General features: G+C 42.2%; 2 protein-coding genes across 4 annotated transcripts in view; one reads left to right on the top strand and one right to left on the bottom strand.

Annotated features, from left to right (window-relative positions):
* Positions 1 to 1,176: 1,176 nt before the first annotated feature.
* col9a2 (procollagen, type IX, alpha 2) lies at positions 1,177 to 17,413 on the top strand. Its single transcript, XM_085792236.1, has 32 exons — positions 1,177 to 1,448; positions 2,764 to 2,838; positions 3,732 to 3,767; positions 3,879 to 3,941; positions 5,750 to 5,803; positions 6,098 to 6,133; positions 7,074 to 7,097; positions 7,207 to 7,260; positions 7,389 to 7,442; positions 8,828 to 8,878; positions 8,963 to 9,019; positions 9,178 to 9,231; positions 10,922 to 10,975; positions 11,116 to 11,169; positions 11,647 to 11,700; positions 11,798 to 11,851; positions 12,008 to 12,061; positions 12,156 to 12,209; positions 12,298 to 12,351; positions 13,287 to 13,331; positions 13,429 to 13,482; positions 13,574 to 13,627; positions 13,710 to 13,763; positions 13,861 to 13,932; positions 14,242 to 14,277; positions 14,412 to 14,456; positions 14,871 to 14,903; positions 15,045 to 15,191; positions 15,276 to 15,330; positions 15,483 to 15,671; positions 15,764 to 15,841; positions 16,287 to 17,413. The coding sequence occupies exons 1-32, from the start codon at positions 1,377 to 1,379 to the stop codon at positions 16,490 to 16,492; spliced, it is 2,076 nt and encodes a 691-aa protein (XP_085648362.1). The 5' UTR covers positions 1,177 to 1,376; the 3' UTR covers positions 16,493 to 17,413.
* A 483-nt stretch (positions 17,414 to 17,896) lies between these two features.
* The window catches only part of col16a1 (collagen, type XVI, alpha 1), a 72,220-nt gene continuing 69,077 nt past the window's right edge, over positions 17,897 to 21,039 (bottom strand). For all 3 annotated transcript variants that reach the window (XM_085792233.1, XM_085792232.1, XM_085792234.1), the window contains one exon: positions 17,897 to 20,064. In XM_085792233.1, the coding sequence (XP_085648359.1) occupies positions 19,871 to 20,064 (194 nt within the window). In that variant the 3' untranslated portion in view covers positions 17,897 to 19,870. The remainder of the gene's footprint in view (positions 20,065 to 21,039) is intronic.

The raw sequence follows: 21,039 nt of genomic DNA, 5'->3' as shown, positions 1-21,039 counted from the left end.
GCTGCTTTCCTAATTTGTTGTTTATAGGGGTCTGTTGTTCCCTGTTGTGTGCAATAAATCTCAATTTAGTAATAAACGCATCTCCTCTCGACACCCTCAGCACTGTCTTTATCATCCCTGAGGAGAACTAATGTGAAATCCCCCCAGTTGTAGCAGCGGAGGCCTTCGCTGCAACCACTCACCTCCACGTAGGGAAATCTCATAATGTGTATTTGCTGCCATCTAGTGGACAGATGCAGCTGCTCTCTGCGGTGTAATGACGTTTCTGTGCAATAGGGGTCAGTATAAGGTCATTTTTCACATTTCCATGAGTTTTGTTTATTCAGGCTCAACATGTCACTGTTTTATTACTGTGGGAACTAACCTGTGTTGTGTAAAACAGCCACTAGATGTCAGTAAATGACTCGGTTTATGTATGTGATCAGGTGAGTGTCTCTCACTCATTTGTCCCTTTATGTCTGCAGGTAACAAAGGCGATGCTGTTCACAGGTTTTGTTGACAAACTGAGAACTGTCTCCTCCCCCCTCCCTGACTGAAACCCTTTGATTCCCTCCCTGCTGCTGCTGCTGCTGAGAAGGTTTCCAGCTCTCTCATCAGTGCAGGAGAACGCTCATGAAAATGCTCAGAGCTGTTTACACCTGCATGCAAATGATGGCCTGAGGGTGAGAAGAAAACCCAACAGGTCTGAGTCATGTTTGAAAAGTGAGACAGAAGAAGAGACGGGAACATGTTCAGAGACAGGTGCTCTACATGGTCGGTGTAATCTCTCAGGTTTCATTCATTGGTCCACTCCCACAGCCTCGAGGGTGGGGGCTCGGTCACTGCTCTTCTCTGATTGGCTGCAGGACCTTGTTTAAACATGTTAATTATTCATAAAGCTTCCAATCACAGTTTGAACCTGCCCTTTTTCTTGCATATTCAAAAAGTCTACGGCTGCCTCAGATCTCAGGTGTGTGTGTTTGTGTGTATCTATATATAGGTATGTGTATGTGTTTGTGTGTGTGCTTTCCACACTATGGGTTTATAGAGAATATTTCTCCTGCTTCCAGGGGCCCGCAGTGGGACAGGATTTCACCTCCCTCTCTCTCTCTCTCTCTCTCTCTCTCTCTCTCTCTCTCTCTCTCTCTCTTCCCACCCCCCATCCCTCCATCCATCCCTCTCCACTCTCAGCCCTCTCCTCTCTCCTGAGTGGGTTTTTTCGGGGCTGTGCACATAGCCCCACCACCTCTTCCTCCCTCCCCCCCCTCTTTCCTCTCGTCCAGCTTTGCTCCACCAGTTCCGCACTGTGCCGGCCTGGAGAGGAGTAAAGGAGCGGAAAGAGGAGCGAGAAGAGAGGATTTGGTGAACCAAGGAGAGACAGACAGGGGCGAGGGACCATGGCTGCTCTCTCTGCCTTGCTGAAGACCTGGGTTATACTGCAGACCTTGTGCCTGGCTCTGGCCCAAGTGGTGAGTGGACGGGGGAAGTTGAGCTCGACTCTGCTAATGGCTTTGCCTCTTTATTTTGGGGTTCAGTGAGGATAAGGGCCCCTGGAAAGGGCCAGCAGCCTCTGGAGCTGCTGTGTTGGGTTGTGTGCTGTCTAGTTGCTGGTTAAGGTGCTGAAGTGCTGGCTTTATAGCATGCATGTAAAAAAAACACAAAAGATGAGTCTGAAATATGTTCACTGCTGTGAAGACAAAATGAAACCGGACTATCTATACTGTGGATTATCATCCTTATCGTGTATGGAGTCTTATCTCTTCTTAACTGAGGAGCTCTTATTGAAGGCGAGGATTTGTCTTTACCTGGGTACACTCGTTTTTCAAGAAGACTTTTATTCATGGAGAAATTGAGGAAACATTAAAGATTTTTTCACTTTTTCACTGGAAAACTAAGCAGCCGTGCAAGAGATAGAAATTGCTGTGCACACACACATACACACACACACTCTTTGTCCACTGGGTGTGAAACCTCCTATTCAAACAGACACCGACATGCTATCTACTGGACCTCTGCTTTCACGCTCAAGGATTATTTTTACTTTTTAAATTTTGTTTTTCTTGAAGACTTGAAGAATTCAAAGTTGGATTATCAGCTGATGGACGGGCTCATCCACTGAGATGACACAGCACACAGGCTGAGGAGACAGTGAGATGGAGAGAAGGGTGTGAGGTGGTGGGGGGTGGATGGGGTAAACAGTGCCAGTCTCATGACCCCTCCTCCCACATTCCTCCTCAGGCTTTTGTTTTTATCATTCTGCTTGACCACTTTAATTCAATGTGAACACTACATTTCCTCTTTGTACAATTTATATAGTTTCTGCTTGTTTAGTAACAACCTGCCCTGGATGGGCTGAGATGATGTAGGTCTACTTTAAATCACAATTTAAAAGAAAAGATAAATAAATAAAATTGTACATTATTTACATTTTTCTTATTATTTGTTATTGCCAAAGTTATCCAGCTAATCGAGCTAATGTGAATGAATGCTTTAACAGCATTAGCTGTTTGTCTTACACTGAATCAATACTAACTTTGGAGCATATTTCAGTATTTTGATTTGGTACATTAAACATCCAATATTAGATTTTAAAAAATGATAATAACCATGGTCAAATATCAACTCTACATTTCTTTATTAACATAAAGATAAAGAATATATCATTTTTTGGTATTATTTAGTACATTATCACCATCATATTCATGTTCCTACACAATATTCTAGTTTTGTCTGTCACTATAAAAAGCCACTGGGTAATGAAAATGTTCTTTCTGTGTGTTTCAGAGGGGTCCACCTGGACCTCAGGGCCAGCCCGGCCTGCCAGGCCCTTCTGGCACTCCTGGGTCAGACGGCATTGATGTGAGTATCCACACAAGTTTGCCCAACAGGTTGGTCACAAAGACCATCATTGTGCTGGAGAAATACCAAACCCTGTGCTTCTCTGTGATACTGGAGTCTTACCAGCAGGGGGCACTGCAAATGAAAACACACTGGTACAAAAGATCTCTGTTCCCGGCAGAGAGAGGGGTCTTTGAGAAGGGACCCTCAGCTCAATCCTCAGTTCTGTGTCACAGTAACGTGATACATTTGAGATATTCTCGGGGTTAACTACGTACAGGTTGTTTAAATATGTGGGAAATGGAGGCTGCTGGGCCAGTGGAGCAAGAAACACATGACCTGTAAAAGACAGGCTGCAGGGAACTTTTGATTCCTCATCAGTGATTCAAAAACAGATGTAAATAAGCTTATGATATGTTCTGATGAGCTTATACTTTTCAGCCATGAACAAAGGTCTATCATTTTTTATTTTTGTCAATGGCATCTCCTGCAGAAATGCTTAAGATCAAGTTTCTACCAAGATGGAGCTGGTACAATTAGTGTTAGTGTTGTTGTAATTTTCCCTCTAATTTCTAAACTGTAGTTTTTCCCAGTTGGCACATTAGGGCAATAACTTATCTATGCATTGTTTACACCATCACTGAAGCTTTGTGTCTTCCTGAAGAACATTTTAACAAGTTGTCACCTTGTCTCATTATGACTGTTAAGATAAACACACCCTATCATTTTTTTTAAATGATTGACGATACAAACTTTGAAGTATTTTTAAAGCTGCGCCATTATTTTTGTGTTTACTGAAGGCCTACCACATCATATGTACCTTTTCCTCTTATAGTAAATTTACAGATCACAGATAAATAATGTTAATTTTTCATCAAGAGTCAAGAATGACATGAATCTCCATCTCTCTGCAGGGAGATAAAGGACCTCCTGGGCCCCCTGGTCCACCAGTAAGTTTCTACTGTGCTGTTTATTTAATTTTACTTGTCAAAAACTTTTACTTTTGTTTTATTTATGGCCTTGGTTATGTAAAAGACAATACTGTGTTTGTTTTAATGTAGGGACCTAAGGGAGAGCCAGGAGAACCAGGTCCTGATGGTCTACCGGGAGAGAACGGCATTGATGTAAGTAAACAGACTGATGTGGGAAGAAAGAAAGTCAAGAGAAGAGAGAGACAGATATGAAAAAGTGGATATGAAAATGTATATGAAACGATCAAAAACAAAAATGCTTCCCAAAAGAGACACTCTGAAAACAGTGTAATGAAGAGAGAGAGAAAGAAAACTGAGGAAACTTTTATTCTTTATTCTGCTTGTATATTCCCATGGGAAAGGTACGATGGGACTTAGGCTACTGTGTAAAAGCAAGTGAGTTTGACAGAACTGTCTTTTTTTAAAGAATACACACAGGAGGGAAAAAAAGGCCAAATATGTGTACAGTTTTTGAAAAAAAGAAGTGTACACAACCAGACACAACACTTTTCAATTCTCTGTGTTGAATAAATAAGATTTATGAGACACTGAGAGAAGTGATTTAAAAATGTATGTTAACGTCACATTAATGTAATACTCTTTTAAGGGTGTAAGACCCTGTAGTGCTCTCTCCCACTAGTGATGCTGTAGATCACTGTTTATATGAGCCGGTCCCTGTGTTGTTTGTATCACTTGTTGTACAACCACATGCTAAGGTTGCACACAGTTGTTTGAAACTGGGAGAGGAGGTTGAATGCACAATCACACCTGGAGGTACACTAAGATACTTATGTTTCTCCCCGAGCTTTCAACTATGCCATTAGATCCTCATCAGCACCATCGTGAAGATGGAATATGGTTTTTGATGATTTTTCCTCAGTGTAATTAGGGACTTAAAAGCATCACAGTTCTTTCTCGGCCTTGGCAATATCACTTTCATGAACACAACTGCAACTCAAGGTTAACAAACTAGATTTTTCTAGCCATAGCAATGAGCTGTTCTGTGTTGAAAAATGTTTATTAAACCTCAAGGATGCACAAAATTGTTTTTTTAATGAAAACTCCACATTGTACCTTTAGTACATTATGCAGTCACCAGGGTAGGCATACAAATAGCATCTTTAAAAATGTCATAAAAATGTATATTATTGAGCTAATGTTCAGATTTTGCTTGATTTTATAGCTTTGCTCTCCTCCCAATTTGGCACTTCAAAGTTTCTTTTTCAATTGCAGATTTTCATATTCCAGAAGAGGTACATTTGGTGTACTGCTTTCATATCAAATTATCTTATTTGATTTCATGGTACTGCAGCAATGACCCTTGAACTCCTAATTATTAGTTTGTCATGATAACAGTGAATTAGTAATTAAATCGTATTTCACTGTTCAGTCATAGAAATGAGCTTTAAATAGATGTTTGGACAAATTAATTAGAAAAATGTCCTCTATAGAAAACTAGATAATAAGGTGGCTATAAGGTCGATCCGTTGTCCCTCACTGATTACTATCAACCTCTAGTATTCACATGTATTGAGAAGATGGAGATAAACACCCAGATGAGTGGTAATTGATTTTCAGTTCTATATAATAATCATAATTATTGTGGTGCAGCTTTCCTGAAGGCACTGAGTGTGAGTAGAGGGGGATGCCAATGCCTAATTGTCCCGTGCTAAAAAGAAACACACACACATACACACACACATTCCTAAGAGATTTATCCTATAATCCGCCCTGGAATCTCAGTCTCAGGCTTGTTTCCTAATTACTTACAAGAACAGTGTCAACTTCGATCAAATGTGTGATTAGCCCTGTTGCAAGGTGAATTCAAGTCACATGTGGCCTGAGGAAAGCACAATGGTAACTGGCAATTTCCTTTCCAAGGCCCTATTGTTTTGTTTTTTAACCTCCATATTCATGTCTAGTTTATCTACCTGCCCTCTTTCCTCTCTGTCTGTCTCCAGGGTTTGATTGGAGCTAAGGGTGACCGAGGTCCTATTGGGAGCCCTGGCCCTAAGGCAAGTGTCTAAACCTCCATCTGGAAGGATAATTACAACGCAGCATTATACTGCTATCCTGCGGCAAAGCCACAACTTAAACATTTGCATGTATCACCTTTGGAATTGGTGTTATGGCTGGAACTGAGCTTCCTTTTTTCACAAGGCTCAGTTTTAAAATAAAAGTCAAAGAATCACGTTGCTTGTATGATAACTGCTCGTGAAGATCGTTTGTCAAGTTTCACATTTTCTAACATTAGGATACTGTCAGCAGTTATATGTGCATGAGTCTAACTTGTTTTCTGATGTCTGCAGGGTCAATCTGGACCAAGTGGTGAGCCCGGCCCTCCTGTAAGTAAATGTATTATCTGACAGATTTATGACTTAAATGTATACTTGGGTATAACAAATTTGATTGTATTACCTTAGATACGTAGCTGCATGATAATTGTGAAATGACTATTGGATGGCAGAATATAGCATTGTTTAAGCCAAGTCAATTTCTTAACAGATTCACAACATATTATAACCCAGCTGGTCTCATAAGGCAACCTCCAGAGTCCCCTTTTCTTCATGCCTGAATGCCTGACCAGCTGTGCCCCCTTTTGAGTTTAGTCTACCCAGATGTGGCATATGCTCTCTACAGCTCTCTACAGCTGACATTAGCCTTATCCCTATTCAAAGTCCTTAATAAAGATGAGAAGTGCTTCCAATGATCCCCATGTTAAGCCCATATCATCATGGAATGCTGCCGTGCTGACTGAATGCACAAGGCCAGTCAGTTCAGTGCAACATTAGCTGTAACACAATCCTACACCACCGGGTGGTGCTGTGTGTCTGTCTAACACACATCATCTAGATATTTAAACATTAAGTCCATAGTCACCCAATGTCATGCATGAATGCAACACTATTAGTTAAATCCTTTGTTTAGCATTAACAGGCGTGCTGTCTGGGGGCTCTGCTTGTACACGCAGCTGCCTCACGCTGCTCAGACAGGAGATCCTGCCCGGTGGGTTGTTCTTCCACCAAGAAGGCTTATACTTACTTAATTACTTTTTTTTTCATAATTAATTCCAACCAAAAGACAGAGCAAACACACAACTGATTGCATTTTGTGTCTTTGTTGTTCTTGAGCACTGTTTATCCTGCACTCTGACATTGTACACACATGTTACTAAAATACTGTTGACGTTATTAATTGGCTTTCACATACCTTAATTGATACTTTGAGTGATTGGTTCCGCTGGTTATACAGTAATTTAACCCTTTGTCCTTTCTGTGCACACAGGGAACCGGCCTTCCAGGACTGTCTGTAAGTAGCTAAACTAGAGTTTATTACTTAATGGCTGTGCTTTGAGGTGTGTAGTCATTTTGTGGCCTTTTGGACATGTCCACATTACTCTTTGTGTCTCCCTGTCCAGGGCGCTCCAGGACCTATTGGCCTTCCAGGTGAAATTGGACCAAATGGACCAAAGGTAAGACAACATCCGCAGTTTGGTGCACTGCCTTTATGACTCACAAACATAAACATGTACCAGTGCTAGAGTCCTTACCTTTTCAGTGTCGTATTTACAGCTTCTTTCTTCCTCTCTGTCATTTGTAGGGCATCATGGGACCACCTGGAGCTCCAGGACTTCCTGGACCTCCTGGCAAGCCAGTAAGTGTCCAAACAGACCATGTTACCCAAAAAGCATCTCATTCACCTGTCATCTCTCTCAGGTTGGACTGCAGCTTAGTGAGAAGTTGCAGTTGAGAGGATGAACAAAACAACTGGTGCTTTCTCCGTTCATACAATCCATAACAATAAGAGCATATGATATGATTGAAGGATAGATACTGTGCAGGTACTTGATGCTGTTTTTTTCCATCTTGCAGAAACATTAAAACTTTCTTTTATCTCTAAATGGTCTAATTACACCATTGTTTTCTCCCAAGATTATATTTTTAACTGCTGATCAATTTGTTGTAGAAGAGGCCGAACGGAGTAGTTAGCTTTAGCAAAAATAGCAAAGACAGTGGATTTTTGAGGCTAATACCAATACTAAAACTCCTAATGATTGTGCATTTTTATGACCAAAAATACGCAATATAAACAAACATTTGAAAAGGATGACTTGGTGTTTTTCTGCTGGTTTTGTTTTGAAGATTTGTGACCAGGATGTAAACTCAGTTAGACATTGTACAAATATGCTAATATCAGTTGATACAGCCCAGCAAATCAGTCTAGTGATAATAGCAACAAAGGAAACATGGTGAATAAAACGGTGCCACTTGGATAAACTCAAACTTCAGCTGTCAGAAGGCTGTCAGAAAGCTGTAAATCATTTCATATCTGCGACTGATGACAGTCTTTTCATCAAGACTGGAGAGATCAGCTGTGAAAAGAGAGAGAGGTAAATGAGCTACCAGCAGCTCTTTGGACTTAATCAGCTATATAGTTACATCTAATTGCAGTTAACTTATATAATAGAATGAGATCACAGTGAGAAGGACAAACTAGAGTTCAGCTAATGCTGTGTTAGAGTCTCATCTTTTCTGCACAACCAGCAGTATTTTTTTTTTAAATCTACTATATGACAACCAAAATACCTAGCACAGCCGGAGCTCACAGGTCCCAGTAGAGACTAAGTGGGTGAGATATCACAAACAGTTCTGAGTGGTACACTTTCAAGTCTATTTTCCAATGGTGTATGAACTCTCCTGTGTGGTTCCAAGAAGGGGAGGAGGGTGTCTTCATTGAGAGTGATGTTCCCAGCCCAGGGGAGTGTATTTGTTTAGCTCTAGTGCCGTCATAGGGTAAATAAACCCCCATTAGATCAGTGGAGCTGTCTCATCTGACTGTAGCAGGAATACATCAGCCCCTGTAGAGATACTTTACTTTCTAACTCAATCTATAAACAGAGAGAAGGAAAGATGGAGGGAGCAATAGATGGAGAGAGAGAGAACGAGAGAGTGCTGGCTCAGCGAAGACCGTACGGGGAAACTGTCAGCCGTCTGTGACCAGGTGACTTTCTTCACCCATCTATCTATCTGTCTCCCTAGGGTCCTCCTGGGAAGTTTGTCGGTGGGGAAGAGGGCAGTGCAGATTTCCAGGTAAGATCTAATGACATCTGCTTTCTTGCAAATCTGTTTTGACACACTTTTCATAATCCCTTTATTTCCCTCTCTCGACAACAGTGTCCTCTTAACTGTCCAGCAGGACCAAAAGGCCCCCAAGGAATGCAGGGAGTCAAGGTGAGCAGTCAGTGTGTGTGTGTGTGTGTGTGTGTGTGTGTGTGTGTGTTAGTTTGCTTCATGTTGCTCTGAAGAAAAACTTTTTTTTTTCAGTACCAATTTCTGTCTTAAAATAGAGAATGGTTACGACACAATGCTGATTTATTGTTGCCTTGTAGGGACACAAAGGACGTGCTGGTGTTCTCGGAGACGCCGGCAGCATAGGAAAAACGGTGAGCTACACAATCGCTGTTAGAAAGGATACACAAATTCACTTATACGTGTTCATGTTGTACAGTGTTGCACACTCACCCACCATTCAGTACCAGCAGAGGCGAGGATTAGCTCTAATGAAGCCCCCCGAGGCACATGACTGGCACTAATCTGGCTGCGATTAGTCAGGCCTGGCCCTGGCCCGGCAGGCAGCATGCAGTGAGCCAGATGAAAGGGGTGGTGAAGAGCCAGGTACATAAAGGGGAGGATGAGAGAGTCAGGGTTCGCGCAGCCCTCTCACCTCGCTGTATTAAGCAGAGCTAATGAGCACACAGTGGGCTCCGAGGGAGCGGCTAGCCAAGCCCCAGGAATTAGCCTCTGATCTTCCCACACAAGGAGTCTTCTGGCAGCGCTTACATGCACAAAACACTCACTGCACCAAGTTACCACTTCTCCCGTGCAAGTCAGTATTATAGACGACCCGTTCTGACTCAAGGTGCTGCAGCTCTCCCCTTATTGGTCTTGAAGATACTCGGTATGAGCTGTTCACATCCCCACCAGCTGTTTGCACTGAAACACAGAAAACATCTGTGGAGATGTGCTGGTGCAGTAGAACTGCAAAGACTTAGTAGATGAGTGAGATTAGTATCATATGTATTTTCAGAGGGCAGAAAAATAAAACGCAACCAGCTCAAACTGATTGATGACTTGAGTTTTGTTTTTGGTGAATTTTACTGGCCTGAGCTGAAGACAAAGCTGGTATGAGTAATGAGATCACAGATGCTAGTAGACCGATGAGACTAGCTCAAAATATATTTTTGTAGCTCAAGCCAATGGGCAATTAGCTTAGATAATTGTTTCATCTTATTTTATCTTAACTTAGTTCAGTATATTTTAGGTTATCTTTGTTTATTCTAGCTTAGCTGAATTTAGCTAACCTTATCGTAGTGTAGAGACTAGAAGCAGCACGAACGTTATGCCCACTTGTATCTTTAAAACTATGCAGTATGTATCTTACAGTATTATGATATAGTATAAGTGAACACCATCATTCCTAGATTCAGAAGGGTTTATAGATACAGTATACTTCAGCTGTTTTTTTTTGGCAAACAGAAATCAGTTGCCCTGATCTCTTAGGCTCAGCCGGTTGTTTGGCTTCCTCACAGCATAAACAAGTTTGGACAAGTGACCTTCTGAAGAGAAGGTCACTGTGCTGGCCGACAGAGAGTTAAAGTAACTTCCCATAAACCACAACTTTTCATTTTAAAGGTTCAGCTTTTTTGTTAGGATATTTTTAACTTTGAGCCAAGCTGCTTCACTTATCTATGAAAGGCAAGGTCATCACCATCAGTGTATTTCCCAAAATATTAATAGAAAAAATCTAAAACTATTCATATAGTAACACAGAGTTCAAGCTGTTCAAACAGGCTCCACTCATAACCACTTATTGAACCAGTTTTCCTTTGACAGTTTTTGGCCAGCGTGGTATACAGTGATTAAAGACATCAAAAGCAACCAGTAACCATCATATACTTGTTCCAGATAGATTTTCTCTCCAGTTCAACATTTCTGAAGTTAAAAGTGAAGACCTCCCACAAGTTTGCCAAAGTATATTGAATGTGCATTGATCAGTAGCAGGAAACTGTGCTCCAGATAGCAGTATAGAATGAGAATAATTAATCAGCCTCCTCTTTTTATCTCCTCCACTAGGGTATCAAAGGAGAAGTGGGCATCTCTGGGGAACAGGGCATCCCTGGACCTCCGGTATGCTGTCCTCCTGTTTTCACATTGTCTCATCTCGAACTGATAGAACCCAGTGTTCTCATAATTTTCATGTGCTCTGACTGGACCTTGGTTAAGGTCAGTGTTTGTCTTAACCTTGCTGTTCTTTGCTTCGTTGTAAGGGTCCGATGGGCCTGAGGGGTTATCCTGGAATGATGGGTCCTAAAGGAGAGGCTGTGAGTACCACATTTCCTTTTTTTTGTCACATCCACATAGCCTATAACTTTTTTGTCCTCTTTCTCTTTGGGTACAAGGCTGTTCTCATTCTTAGATGAGCACCAAGGAGGCGCAGCCAGACCTGCCCCCACTATACAAACATCATCCATTACCGGCAATGGGGACATATGGAAATGATGCTAACACAAATCTCTCCCCTCCTCTAATGAGTTGGGGTTGTCTGGGTCCACAGTGCCTCCATCTGTAGTTAATGATCCGCTGTAGCCATCCGTCTTACTGTTAACATTAGCCACGTTAGCCAAGTTAGCGCCCCGGCTTAGTGCCAAAGCAAGAGTGGCTGGCTCTCTGTGTAGTTCCCATTAGTGAAGTGAGTTAAGTGCTAATTACCCCTTTATCACAATGAATAGTAGGCTACCGTGACTTAGCATCCTCCCTGATCTCAAGTGATTGATGGCACATTTTTTGTTTTCCCGCAGGGGCCTAGTGGTTACAAGGGCATCGGCGGTCCTGTAGGAATTCCTGGGCCTCCTGTAAGAACACACACTCACACACATAAACACCATCACACAAATAGACTTTACTATTAAAAAAAAACAGGTACTTAAAGTCTCTGTTTGTTGTTTGCAGGGTGAGGAGGGACCTCAGGGACCACCTGGAGACCCCGGAGACAAGGGAGACAAAGTAGGTGACTCTCCAAGTATATTTGCCTTAAGTTTGTTGCTACTAAAGTAATGGTGCAAGACAAAGCAGCGAAACAGTTCTCAGAATATGAATGAGGACAGCAATTCTGAGGTGCTTTGCGAAAAACATTGATGTTGATTTGCTCATCTTCTGCAGGGCAGCAGAGGTATCCAAGGCCCACAGGGTGCGGTTGGCAAAAAGGGAGAGAATGTGAGTGATTGTACTTTAGTGTGTGCCCTACACACAGTCGTTTTCAGAGAGTGTGCCAAATGAAGTCTACTGAGTCATCTGCCTGCTCTTTCAGGGTCTGCCGGGTATTGATGGAAAAGACGGCACACCTGGTATTCCTGGAATCAAGGTAAGGGTTGCCAGCCGTGATAATGATGAGTAACTTCAATCTCAGTAAAAGATTGCATTTTACTCTCCTTCCTTTCTTTTCTGTGCAGGGCGCCCCCGGACAGGCTGGGATGCCCGGTCCCTCCGGTCCTCAGGGAACAGCGGTGAGTGATCCTTCAGTGTAATATTTGGGGGGTGAATTTGTTCAGCGATGACACTAAAGGCACATGCAAATAAGCCTTTCTGTAAATGCTTATTGTCACTCAGACCACGTAGGGGGTCAATCTGTTTCTCCTCCTCAATTCAACTAAGCCAGAACACAGACAGAGGAAACCAGCGTGAAGAAGCCTGTAAATTTTGGTATGTTTTGTTCTCTGGGCACTCATCCAGGTTAACATTGACCTGGTGACCCAGGCTGTTTTAGAATTTAAACCACCTTGAAATAGCATTTTCTCTCCCACCGCGAGTGATTTATCACAATCAGACCAGTGGGTACACTGGTGTGTATGTGTGTGTGTTTTAGTGTGCACGTCATTCTGACTAAGGGGTAATGGAGCATGTGATGCACACTTTGCTGTGTGGTCATTGCAGTGACACTAACACTGCTGCAAACTCCCTCACTATAACTTCGGCTGCTTTATGCTGTACTGTGATATACCATTTCACCCACACATACACACAAACACACACACACACACACACACACACACCCCACAGAATTACTGCAAGGAAACCTGCCGCAGTTTTATATGGCAATTGCAGACACTGCATCTCGCCCTATTTTCATTATTATTATTACATAAGACATCAGCTTTATTATTACCTGCTACTGGCAACCACATCCTAATATCCACATCCATTACCCAACAGCATTTTTAGGTTCACGCTCTGTATTTCAAACATATGAAATAAACTGTATAGTCAGAATACAGGGTACAGATGGAACGTTTTCTGTTGAGTTTTCAGCTTTATTAGATAGTATAAAGAAATGTGCACCTGGAAACTATGTGGATTTCATCTTTACTTCCAGGCAGCCAGGATGTGTAAGATGTAACTTTGTAACAATGTATCTTTCCTCTCATTTTAATTCTCTCCATAGGGATTGCCTGGCAGTCCTGGGGCTAAAGGTGCATCCGGAGCTAAAGTAAGCTTTTAACCAACTCGTGTATTATGTTATGTCGTTATACTTCTTGTTCTCATATTTTTTTTTAACTCGTCTCCCTTATCTCCCTCCTTGTTAGGGCGAGCCTGGACCAAGAGGTCATGTTGGTCAACCTGGTGCCCCTGGACCTCTGGTAAACACACAACATTTCATGTTTTTTTTTTGTTTTTTTTTACTGCATATTGTGCAGTAGGGTGAATAATTGTACTTTTGCATCCTCATAGGGTGAACCTGGTCTTCCTGGTGAGGCTGGTATGGAAGGAGTTCCTGGACCCAAGGTACATATCCAAAATTATTACATAAAAACACCTCAAATGGCTCCTTGAAACCAGATTTACTCACCATGCCTGACTTCTGCAGGGCGACAGAGGACAGCGAGGAGAAGTTGGGCCACAGGGAATAGTTGGCAAGCCAGTAAGTTACACTGTGTCTCTGTATTGCTGTTTTTTAAAACTATTTTACACTGAATTTGGACTGATTTTTTAATACTATTCCTATTATCACCTAACAGGGAAGCAAAGGAGAGAGAGGGCCCATTGGCATCCCAGGTGCCCAGGGCCTTAGTGGAACCAAGGGAGACAAGGTCTGTGTGTGTGTGTGGTCTACGTGAGACATGTGCATTACTTGTCTGTGTTCAAACACTTTATAACAATTCAGTTACACAGACTTGTCCATTGGGGGCAGTGTTTACCCATGAATAAACGTCTCCTAAATCCAGCAAGTAATGTAGATAAGTAATATAAATCAGATAATCGCAGCATCCTCATCCCCATCCTCTTTGTTTGAGAGACTTTCTTACTTTGTGATCTCTGGTGTCACTGCCTCGAATCAACATTCTGGATATTATAACCTAGATCTGATCTAGATGTTCTTGTACCATCTTTCCTTACAGGGTTTCCAAGGAAAAGTTGGGTCAAAGGGAGATTTTGTGAGTGGAAATGTTGCTCTTTCAAACTTGGATTGTGTGAAACTTCATATAGCAGCTCCATGCTGACAAATATATTTCTCCAGTCATCTCTCTCTCCGCCCCTCCCTTCATCTTTTCCTCTGTGTTGCTTTTAGGGTGACCCTGGTGTTGAGGGATTGGCTGGCGAGAAAGGTGAAAAGGTAAAAAATCATTGCAGCACAACCTCAAGCTGTTTGAAAAAAAATGTGTTATAAAGAACCACCAAAGTCTCTGAATGCACAAAACACTAAAACTTTGCGGCTTTAGATAAGGAGGTTTAAACATCTGGTTCTAAAGGCGGCAGAGCAGAGTGATATATAGCAGAAAACGTTTGAACCATAGAGAAGTTAAGAAGAAGGGGAAGTCTGCTTTTGAATTTGCATACAAATCCCCGTAATAATCCAGATGGCAAATGAGCTATTTACACGACAGTGAGGCAACGATGCATGTTGCCTCTTTGAAGCGACATTTTTAGACATTAATTTACAATATTCATTCTTGAAATATCGCCCAATATCTTTGAAGCAGAAATGATAAGTGATGTGATGAATGTCTATCTTTCTTCGCCCTGACAGGGTTTGTCTGGTGAACCTGGGCCCAAAGGACAGGTGAGGATCGAACTGTGACGGCTGTTCATAACAATGTTTGATTGGATCTTGCTTTTTTACTCACACAGATGATCTGTTCTCATTGGCCTCTTTCTTTACTCTCCATAAATTCACCCCGCTTTAATGCTCCTTTACTTACAGCAAGGAATCACTGGTGACTCTGGACACAATGGACCCACTGGAGACCCTGGAAAACCTGGAGACCAAGGACCACCAGGGCTGCCAGGTCCTAGGGGCCTGAATGGAGAACGGGGAGTACCAGGAATGCCTGGCATTCAGGGCTCATCAGTAAGTCAGCCTATGACTGTGATTCCTGGAACTATATCTGCTGTTGCCTCTTTGTGATGCTAAGTCTCCTCTTCCTCTCTCCAGGGACGTGATGCGTCTGACCAGCATATCATTGAAGTGGTGTTGAAGATGTTGCAGGGTGAGCGTCTAGACCTGGATATTCACCTTTGATGTCTATAGGGGAGATTAAATTAGCTCATTCACCAAAACTACTTCAATCTCCTGAGCTATCAGGTTCCCATCATGCAATCAGGCAGTTTAATCATGATTATTCTGTCTCCTGTATTATAGAGAGGCTAGCAGCAGTGGCAGTCAGTGCCAAGAGGGCTGTGCTCGGTGGTGCAGGTGTAATGGGTCCTCCTGGGCCTCCTGGACCTCCAGGATCACCTGGTCCCCAGGGACCACATGGCTTAACTGGTGCCCGTGGCATCGCTGGCATCATCGGAGCACCAGGACAGATCGGAAACACCGGGCTTAAAGGTAAAGATGGACAGTGTGGCATATGACGAATGTGCAGTTGTGAGGACAAGTTTTTAAAGGCACCTGACCATGTGACTTTTTTTGCTCCCCAGGAAAGAGAGGGCCAAAGGGAGATAGAGGAGATCCTGGTAAACCACACCCAGGACCACCAGGACCCCCAGGAATACAAGGTAAGCTAAGGCCTCCCACAGTTCGGATGGGATTCTGTGAGATTTGTGGACTTACTTAAACCATCAACAGTCTTAATATGCAATTTTGTCCAGCGGGTAAGAAGAGGAGGGCTACAATAAGTAACTGAAGGACTTGACATTATAGCGGTTGCCTCAGGAGAGCCTGCTCAAAGGCATTTTAAAAGCATCATTAACTCCAGTCATTTAACAGATGCTCTTGAATGAGAATGTAATAGGACTGCAAAAGTACACACTAATTCAAACTGTGGAAAACACACTCACACTCCCCTGCGCGCACATACACACACATTAAGTATATGCGTACATACAGCACACGGAACTGAAGTCTGGAGTGGAGTTTCAAAGGATCAGTGAATTTTAATCACCTTGACCCCTGGAGATCTGTTTAAGGTTTTTACTGATGTGGAACCGTCTCCCACCACAGGTCCTGCTGGTGTGGACGGTGTAGCCCGGGACGGTAGGCCCGGAGAGAGAGGACCTCAGGGATCAGCCGGAGAGGCCGGTCGCCCCGGTAAGGCCGGTGCAACGGGTCTGCCGGGCTTCTGCGAGGCAGCCATGTGTCTGGCCGCATCAGCATACACCTCCCCGAGACTACAGGAGGCGGGAACGATCAAAGGACCCAATGTCTAGAGACCTGTCTCTCCATCAGCAGCTCACAACACCTGGGAGAGAGGAGGGGAGGGAGAGAGGGAGAGGAGGAGGAGAGGGAGAGGGAGAGAGACCACTCCTCTCAGCCGGACAACATCAAGAACGAGGGACGGGGGACAATAATAGTGACTGGATGTATGGTGCGCCCCTCCTGAAACTCACAACCTAAAGTTTTTGACTGGTGGGACATACTCTGATCTTAATCCCCCACATCACCATGACAACAGCAGCTCACAGCCACCCACAACGTTTTTGAATTCTCTAGTGTTTTTGGATGGTGTCAGTGTCAGTCCCATCAAAAATATCCCGGCCCCGTGCCAGCAGGGAGAGAGGAGCAGATTTACATCGCATCTCCTCGTCTCCCACCACACTGAGAGCGGCTGAAAGGCGAGCGTGGTGAAGGGTGCTTCTCTTTTACACCGAGGTCACTTTAAATGGTTTTTTATATATGCAATATTTTGTTGGAGAGTGTTTTAAAGTTGAAATGCCCTGTCTTGTCTTGCAACATCACACCTGATGCCTTTTAATCGTGTACAAAAAGGACCAATAAATGATTGCAGCCTAATGTCACACTCGGTGCTGTATTGTAAAATGTAGTAGTTTCATCAGTCAGCTTGAGTGAAATCCTTGATTTACCTCGTGTACATTGCTCCCCCTCCCAATCCCCCCCCTGCTTTCCACCCAAGTCTCATTTTAGAAACTAACGACTAGCTTTATCTCTTCCTCTTGTTGCCTGGCAACAGCATATCCCGATGGGCACTCCCATCTCCCACAATGCAGTGCTGTAAATCTTTGTAAATGTGTGTTGATTATTATGTAGAGAAAAAGGAATGGGTTACGATATGCACCAACAAAAATCCTGTGTTAATGAATCCAGTGAATAATAAAAAAGTTCAGACAGAAGTAACGACTTTTCCTCAAAACGAATCAGTTACCAGTCCGAATGTGCCTCCTATGCCACTGTCAACTGTCCACAGGGTGTAACCGATTTAATAACTGATTTATTTTCATCAACAAAAGCTATTTATTGTTCTTTATATAATCATCTGTAAAGAGGGTTTTTGTCTGACTGTTCAGGTAAACCCAAACAAATAAAAAGGAACCTTTTGTAAAATCTAATGTTCTTCTGTATCATGTGGGGATTGGAAATGAGTCTCTTTAGTGTGGCTCACCTCTTTCAGCTCCTTTCATTTTCATTTCTTCAATTCCAGATCTTTAATCATACCAATTCATGCATGTAAATAAACTCCCATGCTTCCAAAGCTGCAGATGCTCAGCTTTTTTTCACATTCTTGCAGCACCAAGGACAAAAGTTCCACCGCACTAATGAGACTACATTTCTGCCAGCGAAAAAAAACAAAACAAACAAAAACACACTTGCACAAATCTGCTTTCAAAATGTATGTTTTTTTTTTCCTCAAATGTTTCATAAAACAACTTATGTAAGGCACATGGGTTTTTGCAACAATGACAGTAAAGCGACACATGCACAGGTAGAGTTGATGGATTGCTGAACGGGCCTACTGGGGCTCAGGAGGTCAGTGGGCCCTTGGGCCAGAGCCTCATTTTGAAGTGACAGTTAACGTTTCTTGTTGAGAGTCAATCAAATAACTACTGTATAAAGGGGCACACAACGACCACAAAGAGACACAAAATGCTACAACAAAGAGACGCTTAAGGACCATAAGGAAAGATAAACCCTCAACGAAATACATAAACCAACCACGAAGAGAGAAACAACTACATGTACAAAGGGACCATGCAACTTCAACTTTAGTCAGGATGCACTCCTGAGAGATGGGGGGTCTTTTACATATCTGTGCCCAGGGGCCATTGTTTCATAATCTGTCCATGGAGGAACAACAGTGAATAGTGTTTGTATAGTGTTACAGCACAGGTTATCATAACAACACCATACAGCCTCTTTGAAAAGCAGTTTAAGGCTTAATATTTCCCACGGGTTGGCTTGTGAGAAACAAAAGTCGGACCATGGCTCATAGTTTTTAAAACTGCCAATTTAGATGGTAAGAGATGGTAATGATTCAAAACTCCAGAGACTTACAGATATAAAAGCGACAAAAATAACAGAGAAAACCCTAAAGTACAGCACCGTGTAACACTACAAAAGACACTTCTGATGCTTTTCCAAACATTTTCTTTATCTTTATGTACTGTTGTTGGAGCTTGGTGGCCTTACTCAGAGTGTTGTATTACAGTACCTGTGGTGAAAAGGCTCAATTATTGCTCATATTTTCATATTTAAGTGGCTTGTGAAGCAGACAGATGGCTATTACAGCTACTTTGGAATATAAAACGAGATGAGATGCTTAAAAAAATGGCTGCACTTAAAAGTTAAAATGACACAAAATGAAGTTTAGCAAAAAAAAAAAAAAAAAAAAAAAAGCCAAAAGCCAATATGATTTTCTTATGTAAGCACAATTTTCTCCTATAAATAATTTGTCTTTTGTTGAGCACATTATTCCATTTTGAAAGCTTATAGACCTTAGAAAAATATCCCTTTGGCATTTTTGTTGCTGTAAAACATCTGACAGAGAAAAGTACGTGGCTAAAACATGCGTATTGCCTTTTATCAAAAAGTATCAAAAGCCACTATATATATAAATATAAATATGTACAAAACAGTCAATCTGTCAAAGAGGGTATGAATGCAAGTTTTTGACATCTGTTGCTACAGAACTGAAATGCATTTCTAGGGATATTCTCTTACAAGTCAAATTCAAATATGTATCACACCTCAGGCACTGAGACAGAATATTAGAAATGCATGGGACGCACTTCGAATGGGATTCGGTGACAAAGGAACAAAGATATGGGAGGTGGAAGCAAAGTGCTACAATAATTGTGTGTATTCTCTTCCTGCAGATTTAGAAATGAAAAGAAGAAGAAAAAACAAAAGGGAAAGAAAAAAACAAAAAACAGAGGAGGCCAGAATTAATCAAGGACAAGAAAATACATATTGTGATTCTTGTCACCTCCCCTGGGTTCTTTGAAAACGTACAAAAGGAGTGAAACACTGTGAGAAAACAAGAGGCAGTAATACAGTATAGCAGTGAATTGGCATTCATAGGGAAAAAGAATGGTGCAATAAAAATGTGCTGCTGGTGTGTCTTTGCAGGCCTCAGTTCCAGTGGGGCCCTTAGAACAAAATTGTGGATTTTTGCTCAGAACTACAGCAGAAGCCTGTGTGGGTACATTTTTACAACTCAACAACAGTGGCTGCTCCTTTATGTCATCAGATAATGTTGGATCATGGCCTTTGGTTTTGTCTTTTCTGTAGTGTCTTTGCTTCAGTCCCCCCCCCACCCCCAACTGCCCCTCTCCTCCATCACCTCTTGCCCTCTACCAGGGGCCCTTCATAGGTGGGCCCTTGGGGCTGTATTCTACTTGATGGCTCATACAGTCACCAGGATTACACCGGCCATCATTTCCCTTTGAACCCTGCTGTCCAGGAGGTCCTGGGATCCCAGGAACACCCTGCTGGCCAACAGAACCTGGGGGTCCCATCTTACCATAGCCAGGAGGACCTGGGACACCTGGGAGAGTGAAGAAAATACAGACAATGTTATAATCAAGCCAGTATAAAAGCCAGTAATGTAAAAGAAAGGCAAACTATATGAGTATCTATAGAGTTACCTTTAACTGAGAATTGGATGAGAGCTCAACTTTTTTTGTCAACACACATTGTGAAATATACCAAAAGTTTCTCTAGTTCACAGTTTAGTTTTTGTACGAATTTAACAACCAAGGCACAGTGAGAGGTGTTGCAGAGAGCCAGGCTAACGCTTCCTGGCCTTTATGTCCACACATGACAGTTATATAACACTCTCATTAATAGCAAAATAGCTAATTAACAAAACTCCTGCAGTTTTTAATCCATAATACAACTTCAGGAGTGAAGTGTTGCAAACCAAATGCAATATGAGACTTAAGGTAAGATATGATTTTACACACTTCCATACATATACTGTAGGTATAATCATATATACCTACAGTATATGTATGGAAGTAATTATTACTTGGTCTGTCATCAGAGGACCAAATGGGAAACATGAGACGGACAGTAATATCCTAATTTGATCATTGGATGTGAGTGCTGTTATATTTTAAACTACTTGTGAACCCAAATGAAATAAGCTGCACAATGTTACACTGTAAGTGCAGATGCTAATTTACCAATTTAGCAAATGTTTATCTGAACTTTGTGATGATTAAGAGGTCTGAGATTTTGTTTTGGGTAATTACCAGCCTGGTAATTTCAATTAAGACAATTTCAGAATGCTGAAGAGTTGCTTTCATCACGCTGACAATTTAAAACATCTTTTAAGTAATTAGCATCATTTATGTGACATAATGTTCATCATATAAGGGTTCGGGATCAGGTGCAGCTTTGACACGTGTGTAAAACGTTGTGAATACCAGGCAGATAACTGTAACTGATGTAAGTGCCTCAATAAAATGTGACAGAACAGAGGATTTACTGCAGCTGAAATTACAGTTCATGTATGAAA

Source organism: Trachurus japonicus, chromosome 11 (assembly GCF_045865225.1).
Source record: "Trachurus japonicus isolate A0001 chromosome 11, Traja_1.0".
Classification (NCBI taxonomy): Eukaryota; Metazoa; Chordata; class Actinopteri; order Carangiformes; family Carangidae; genus Trachurus; species Trachurus japonicus.
This window is presented reverse-complemented; position numbering and strand designations above follow the sequence as displayed.